The following is an 8,554-nucleotide window of genomic DNA, read 5'->3' as shown; positions in this document are numbered from 1 at the left end:
TGATCATAAATCCCTCAATTCAACTCAGAATTGAGCGTGGTTAGTGGCGTTGGAAAATAGACTCATAAGGTTACATTTTCTCAGAAGAAACCATTTTCAAAATCAGTCCATAACCAGCTCGTTCGTGAGCATTAAGTTGCAGCTCATGAGCTGCCTTCCAGGAAGCAACGAAACAGGACAGTGGATTTCAAATGAATGGTTTGGCTAGCTCAAGTAGAACCAGGACATGAATTTATACCAACGGAAAGCTGGGAATGTCTAGTTTCCAATGCCACAAACAGAACTCGATTCTGACATTGGAGCAACAGGTTACAGCTAAAACAAGAAGACTGCCTGGGCAGTGACGGGATTCAAATTCCAGATTTTCAAGCTTTCAAATTTCTGACATTTGGGTGATCAAATCATATTATTTTTCAATGAAACTTTTTACACAACCAATATAACATGTAAAAAATATAAACAAGCCATTATAACCTCAAAATTTGGCATTAAAGTGCTTGAACAAGGCAGGGGCAAAATGGTCACTTTTGGTCATTGCACCATCTTGGAGTTTCTTACAATAAACCAACATTATACCACTAATTTAAGCACTAAACCAACATGATTATCATCATCAACCACCAAATCAGTTCATCAACCAAAGTGGGAGTTCATAGAGCCCACACACCAAAATCCAACATAAATAAAGCTACCCACAGGAGCTTATATGTGCAATAGAACTTCCATAAATCAAGATTTTAAGGCTGGATCGTCACTTACTTCACTAGATGTTCAAGGCAGAAATTTTTGGCCTTCTTGAGCCAAAGAAAAACCGTGAGAGCAGCCTCTTTTCCTAGCTCAAAGTGCTCTCCAAGTGATTAGTTAAGTGTAGTTAAATTTTGGTGTGATTTGGAGAAGATTTGGTGAAGAAATGATGAAGGAAAATTGATGAAGCAAGTTTGGTTCTTGCTCTTTGAGATGCACGGCTGAAATGGAGGAAAAAGAAGAGATGTTGAACGCCACTTTAGTTGAGGAATTGAAGGGTTTTGATCTAGTGTGATGCACCCATGAGGAGCTTAATAATGTGTGGTCCAAAATGCTCCAAAAATCAACTAAGGATAGTGCGCGTATACGCGCGCTTCGTGCTCAATTCCTTTCGAATTCATTTCACTAGTGCCCTAAACCTCTAATGTACTTTCATTTACACTAATATTATTCATTCTTAATAGTCTAAACTAATAGTCTAAAATTTCTCAATTAATCGCGCGCGTAAAAACGCGCATTTCCAAATTAAGCGCGATAACGCGAGACCTCCAAGAAATTTTTATAACGATAGTACTAATGATTATCACTTGAGTATTTAAACATAAAATTACCTATTTTAAAACCATTGTACAAGTCTCCAATTTTTCAAACTTATTGTACCCTCGTCGATTAAAATTTCCACACACGTTTTCACTAAACGAGCTTCCAAAAATTAATTTTTGAAACAAGTTACTTTAAAAATATAATGAAACTATAATTCCATGTATTTATGTCTAATAAGGATAGAAAATAATATTCGGGGCCATTGGCGAAATAAATAATTAAATAAACTCGTAATAGGAGTTTAAAATAGGTAAATTTGTGAGTTCTTACATGAGTCGAGTATTAATTCCTCAATTAACTTTTTTTAATCTACTATTAATCATTCTTAATTCTCCAATATTAATACACTCCCGATTCAAGTATAGTCTCGAAAAACATGCACTCGTTGTTCCAAACTAAACGAATTTTTTTTTTGAAAAGTGAATTTTCCAACAAAACGCTTTAAAAACATAAAAGAGACGTTGTTCCATCTAAATGGATTTAAAATAGTCGAAATAAATAATTCGGAGAAAATGAGTGAATAATTATTTAAATAACCCGGTAATATTCTATAAAAATAAGAAAATTTTCGGGTCCTCACAGTACCACTCCACTCATTGTTTCTTACTTGATTTCTGTACATGAAATCTGTGATTTGAATAACTGTACTATCTGTTTGTTCTGTTTGAGACGAGGGTGTACATTATCACACTCGTTGTCTCATCTGTCTGCGTATTTACTGTGTACATTTGACTCTGTTATCTGTGCTTAATCTGGCGTCGGTTGGAGACTTGTATCCAACGATCTTTCTGTAACCTTTGAGCTCAAAACCTGTGGCTAGTTACTCGAGTCGAGCCGGCAAGGGCCAGGTCGATTAGATAACAAACCACAGTGTTCTGTTTCTGGGAATCTTTGGGTATTGAGACTCTTGATTCTGGTATACTCGAGTATTACCACTTCTGCTTCTGTTGAGGTGTTCGGGCCTGGTAAGGAGTATGTTTGGTAGACGAGATTTGGCGTAAAGTAGGGTCTACGGACATGTTGGTTCTATATACGTTGACGGAGAGTCAACGGGTTTGGATCAAGTACTGCAATGAAAATCTGGCTTCTGAGAGCCACCTGTATCCTCCCTATTTGAATCACTGTGTCTAACTGCTTTACCTTATATCTAGCATGTGTATCTGATTGGTTAAACGTGGAATGCCATGATTTTACTCCTATATGTTTGGTACCTCATTGAGCGAAAACTCACTCCTCGTTATCTTTGTTTTCTTACAGGAACCATTTTGGAAATCATAATTTTTGGTAGCTAGTTAGATATTCTTTTGTTTTTTTTGTATAGCTTCTCGACAGTTAGAAACCCTAAATGTATTTTAATCGAATGTTTCGTTTGATTTGTAAAGTTACTAATGTGTATATATACAAGTGTTTCCTCATGTTTATATGGTACTTTTACTTGGGAATGTTTACTCTCTAATGTTAGTTAAAGCTTACTTGTACTTGGTTGGGTTTCGGACAAGCGCGAAAATTGAACGAGGAAAGAAGAAAATTTTGCTGGGAACTGTTCACAAAATCCGGCCGAGTATTTGGCCGGATTTGCTGGGAAATTTGAAAATTTTGAGTTGAGCTATTGCCTTCAATCCAGCTAGGAATCCGGCCGGGTATTCGGCCAGAAACCGGTCGAATTGTGACGTGACAGTTACTGTTCATTTTCAGTTTCGTTTCATTTTCCGTTCTCCTTTTGTTGAAGTGTTTAATCAAAATCCAGTACTACCGTTTGGTTTGGTAACTTCTATTTTGGGCTTGATGGTCTCCAATTGTTTGTTTCTTTGGGTTTTATGGCGCGTACTATAGGGTTTGTAAGATTCAACTCCGTAGTCCTGACGAAAATTGGGCAGGAGGTCCGTTGAATCCTTTGATTCGTCTTAGGAAAAAGTGGGGCTGTCACATGATCCATCACGATTCATTAAATTCAAACCAAAGAATAGTAGAAAAGTGAAATTTGGAGATGATAGAAAAGCTAAAACTATTGAAATAAGAGACGTTGGTAAATATGGTACAACTTTCATTCATAATATTTTTTTAGTTGACAATTTGGGATATAACTTGTTAAGTGTTAACCAACTATATGATAGAAACTTTTATGTACTATTAAAAAATATGAATGTTTGATTCTTGATTCCAGTTTCAATATTATTTTCAAAGGAAAAAGGTACAATATATTTATGTGATTTTTCTTAAGAAAATTGATTTTGGTAATTTCAAACGTCTTAAAATTTCAATTAATGATCTTTGGTTGTAGCATAGAAGATTTTATCATTTTAACATGGATTTACTAATGGGATTTTCAAAAAGAATCTTGTAAGAGATTTACCAAAAATTAAATTAAAAAATGATAAGATTTGTGATACTTGTCAATTTGGAAAACAAATCAAGATATCTTTTAAATCCAAAAATTATATTTTTACTACTAGACCTTTAGTGTTTTTACATCTTGATTTATTTGATCCAACACAAATTATTAGTTTGGGTAGTAAAAGATGTCGTTTTATGATTATTGATGATTATTCTAGATATACTTGTGTTATATTTCTTGCTTACAAGGATGATACTTTCAAAAAATTTGTTTCTTTGTTTGTAAAAGTTCAAAATTTGCCAAAGTTGATTATTGTGAAAATTAGAAGTGACAATGGATCGGAATTTAAATATTATGATTTTCTGAAATTTTGTGATCACACCGATATTTTACGTGAGTTTTCAATTGTCAAGACCTCTCAACAAAATGTTATTATTGAAAGAAAAAATAGGACTCTTTAAGAGACTGTCAGAATTATGATTACTGAATTTGATTTGCCAAGATATTTTTGGACCGAAATGGTAAACATTGCTTGTTATGTGATGAATAGAGTTCTCTTAAGACCTACTTTGAATAAAACTCATGAATTTCTTTTTGGTTAAAAAAACCCATTGTTGGATACTTTTAAGTTTTTTGTTTCAAATGTTTTATTTTGAATGTCAAAGAACATCTTGAAAATTTTGATAAGAAAACCGATGAAAGCATTTTCTTGAGGGAAAAAAGTCATAGTACCCCTCAAACTATTAGTCAGGTGAACTTTTTGCCCCCAAATAATTATAAGTAAACTTTTGGTCCCCGATCTATCCAAAGTACAAAATATTAGACTTTTTGTCAAATACAGCAGTTAATACCGATGGAAACTATGACCCCGTGAGACGCATACCGAAATATGAAGGGCATTTTTATTCACAATGAGCTGTGTTCCACTAGGTAAAATGGGACTTCTTCCCGAACAAAGAGTTGAACGAAGAAAAACTCCATTGTAGCCAAAGAGGTTGCCGAACTGGAAGCATGTGAGAAACCAACAATCTGCCTTTCCCATTGTGTAGGTGTGAGAAAGTGACGAGCGTCATAACTTCGTGGACCTTAAGGAATCCTGGGCGGAGATTTACGGTATGCGTGAATGGTGGCTGCAGATTTTGGTAGTGGATCGACAAGAAGATGTGCAGCCAGTTAAGGGAGATCATACCTGGCTTTCTGAAAAGAATTAATTTAACTGAACAATAAAGAGATAGGTACGAAGAAGAAGTAAGAAGACAAGAAAAGAAAATCGCAAAATTGAAGGTCAAAGTGAAAGAACTAGAAAAAGAAATCCGTAGCAAGAAGTGGGTGAACAAGTGTTTGATAAGATTGCTTTTGTTAACATGGATGCTTACAACTGTACTCTTAGTTAGTTGGGGCAAAAAAAATGGAAATCCCATGGTTTTTAGGCAAATAGAAGGAGTAGTATGAAGATGAATCAAGTGGATCTATGTTATGATTTTTTTACTCTGTAATGATTGTATCCGTAGAAAGGCAATGAAATCTAAGTTTTGATTTGTTGAATGAAAAAATCAGGCATGCTTTGTTGGAAAAAATCAGCCTATATTTGCAAGGCTTTGTTGTTTGGTTGAGAGTGTTGTAGTTTATTTCGTGTACATTTATGGTTGAAGTACAATTCCATTAATTAAATATACTAACTAGACAAAGACATGAAAAAGTGCAAAAGTGGGGTAAGCAAATATAAAAATCATTATATTCTATTGACCCTATATACACAATACTGCTGTCAATGGTCTACAAAAATATATCCAGAATACAAAACATAATCACCACTAACAAACAGTTGATTGGAATTCATCCACTAACATCCAACAAGATTGGAGATTGTAAAACAAAAAATTGTTTGCAAAAAATGTGTTGTGGTCCCCCTTCCATCAGCTCTTGACTGTTGCCCCTCTTCCATCAGCTCTTTCCATCCCATTTCTTTTCTAGTTTGTCTTCCTCTCCCTCTATCTCATCCACTCCACTTTCCTTTCCAAGGACCAACTGTGAACGGTGGCTTCTTACCTAAATATGCATAGTTACCATTTATGGCTCCCTTTTCTGCATCAGTGAGTGGCTTCCTACTTGAAGTTTTCCTGCTACGGGTTGTTGGACATGTCCGTTCACTCGGATGTGGAGTAGATGTTTGGTGCTGTTGTTGTGGTTGTTGAATGTCTTGTTGTGGTTACTGGTGCCTAGGTTCATGAGCATGGACTTGATGTGGCTGTTGCTGGCCTTGTTGTGGCTGCTGATTCACAGCTTCATGAACTTGCTGTTGGTGTGTCCTTGACTGCTCTACTTGCAAAGTTTCATGAACTATGTTAGCTACTAATTAGGAAAAAGTAAAAGTCAGTTTTGTTAGGTTGTACTTACTGTTTGTCTTCTCCTTCTTGCACTTGATTGCTGCCTCACAGGTTTAATTGAAGTTTCTTGCTGGCAATGTTCATTGGTTGGCTACTTGCATGTTGCTACATTATGACCAACCTCCCTACATTGTTCACAATGAATAATGATCCTTCTTCTTAGTCTTTTACCATGATTTTTGCCTTCAATTATGTTCCTTCTCCTAACTTATCTAGGCCTTCCAGGTTGAGCTACTGATACCGGAGGCTCCAATTCAGGCATTGTTGATGGGGGGCCAATGATCCTCACCACTAATTGGTTGCAACACATTTCGATAAAGATTCAGGAATAGCCCCCTACTATAACAAACATTCAAGTACTCTCGTGGGTCTTCATTCTTCAAAAGAATGGCAGCAATGGCGTGACAACATGGAATGCCACTAATCTCCCATAACCTGCAAGTGCAATTCCTTTTCTCCATATCTACAGCAAATTGGGCCCCTCTTGGTCCTTTCACCTGGTAGCCATGTAGTGCATTCCAAATAAGCATCCACTGACTTGCAATTTTGACCCTATTTTCAATAATTTCATTGATTAGAGGTCTAGTTGGGCTATTATATATTTTCATTGCTGATTTTCTCTTCTGGATCCTATTTATAAGGTACTCCCTGATCATTTCCAACATTGTTATAATAGGCTGGTCTCTAGTCTCAAGAATGTGCATTAAAAGACTCACACAAGTTGACCAGCATGTCACTCTTTGTGTGACTTGGAAAGAAGGCCTTGCACCAATGCTGAGGAGCTGGAGCATTTTTCATCCATTGATATGTCCAGTTATCAAAATCTTTGAGTTCAGCCATTGCTTTGTTGTAGAGTTCCTCTGTTATACAATTAGCAATGTTCCATAGCCTATTCTTAAGTGGCAATCCTGTATGCTTCTTCTTGAAGTTTTGATACATGTGCTGGACACAATACCTATGCTCACAATTTGGAAGAACTTCAGCTGATGCTCTATCCAACCCCTGTAAAGGAAGAAACAAAGTATCAGTGGTTGTTACTATGTATATATATACACATACACACATGCGTATATCATTTCAAGTGTATATGTATACATCTTTTGTTGGTCAGAAATAAAGGTATAATGAAATTGATTTTCAATTTTCAAATCATTACTAAGATATTTCAAGAACCACGCTCACTGCACTGTAGCTTCCCTCTCTATATCTCCCAAGGCAATAGGCCACCACCCATTATTAGGGTCAGTAGCAATGGCAGTCAATAACTGCCTTTTATAAGTCCCTTTCAAATGGCACCCATCCAATCCTATTATTGGCCTACAATCATCCTTAAATCCTTTCTTCATTGACCCTAAACAGCAGTATATTCTCATAAATTTTGGGTTGCCCCCAAGCTCTCTAAATGGAGTAAACATCACCTCCATTGTGCTGCCGTCATGTGTCTTTTTTATCTTAGCACAATACTCCCAAATTCTCTTATACTGATATTCAACTGATCCCTTTATCATTTCAAGTACCAGTTTTCTTACTTTGGCTGCTATCCATCTGGAAATTTGAGCTTGGTACTCCTCATTCACAGTTTGCCTACTCTCTCTAACTAGGATTTGAGAGTTCGGCCTAATCCTCTCCATGTACCTATCAAACAACCACTTAGCCTTTAGGTTTTTATTTTTTCCAGACGTGATTGCAATTTTCATGCTTGTCATGCAAGCTTTTGACTACTAAATCATTCGTGCCAAGTGCTTTTTCAATTGAGACAAACACAAACCATTGGCATAGGGCCTTGCACTTGGCTCTCACCCTTTTACTCTCATTCCTCTTGGTGTATACTGGCCTCCCCATCTTGATACCATATTCTTGAACAATTGCTTTAAACTGGGCTCTTGAATCAAATTTTATACCCAACTCAAATCTGGTATCAATCTTGAAGTTCTCCATAGAAAAATCTTGGTCACGATTTTTTGTTCTTCTGATACACCACCATCACTAGTAAAGTGGTCTAGGATTACATCTGCACCCAATGTATCAAATTCTGGTTGACTTTCAGTTGTTTGCTTCTATGCTTGTATATTTTTCCTTTTCCTAACTTATTTTTTTTGTCCACGCTGCTGTGCGTCATGATATTGTGAAGAATATGTGCCTGTTGCTTCATCATTGGCTTGTGAATCAGGCTGCTATGAAGCATTTATTATTGTTTCATGGTTGGAATGTATTTGTGTCTCATCAAACTACTACTCTAAAGTTCCACCCTCTGTTGTCTCAAACATAAGACTATCCAGTAATGCCTTATTTCCACAGTAGTCACCAGTGCTAAACCTGTCAGAGTCATGGTCTGATTCTGATTCTGATTCTTTAGCATCTTCCATATCTCCTTCCTCTTGAATAGGTTGTTGAGTACTATGATGGCCAATAGGTTGCTGGATAGTAGAAGCTTCTACACTACAACAATACAGGTCTGTTGAAGCAGAGGTAGTGGCTCGTTCTG

General features: G+C 36.4%; 1 protein-coding gene across 1 annotated transcript; it reads right to left on the bottom strand.

Moving 5' to 3' along the window:
- Positions 1 to 6,323: 6,323 nt before the first annotated feature.
- Positions 6,324 to 7,700, bottom strand: LOC140007272 (uncharacterized). Its single transcript, XM_072049985.1, has 3 exons — positions 7,257 to 7,700; positions 6,796 to 7,071; positions 6,324 to 6,566 (listed from the first exon to the last, which is right to left on the bottom strand). Exons 1-3 carry the CDS (start codon positions 7,698 to 7,700, stop codon positions 6,324 to 6,326), a joined length of 963 nt encoding a protein of 320 aa, XP_071906086.1.
- Positions 7,701 to 8,554: the final 854 nt, after the last annotated feature.

The sequence above is a fragment of the Coffea arabica genome, chromosome 5c (assembly GCF_036785885.1).
Source record: "Coffea arabica cultivar ET-39 chromosome 5c, Coffea Arabica ET-39 HiFi, whole genome shotgun sequence".
Classification (NCBI taxonomy): Eukaryota; Viridiplantae; Streptophyta; class Magnoliopsida; order Gentianales; family Rubiaceae; genus Coffea; species Coffea arabica.
The sequence above is the reverse complement of the archived record's forward strand: the minus strand, read 5'-3'. Positions and strand labels throughout refer to the sequence as shown.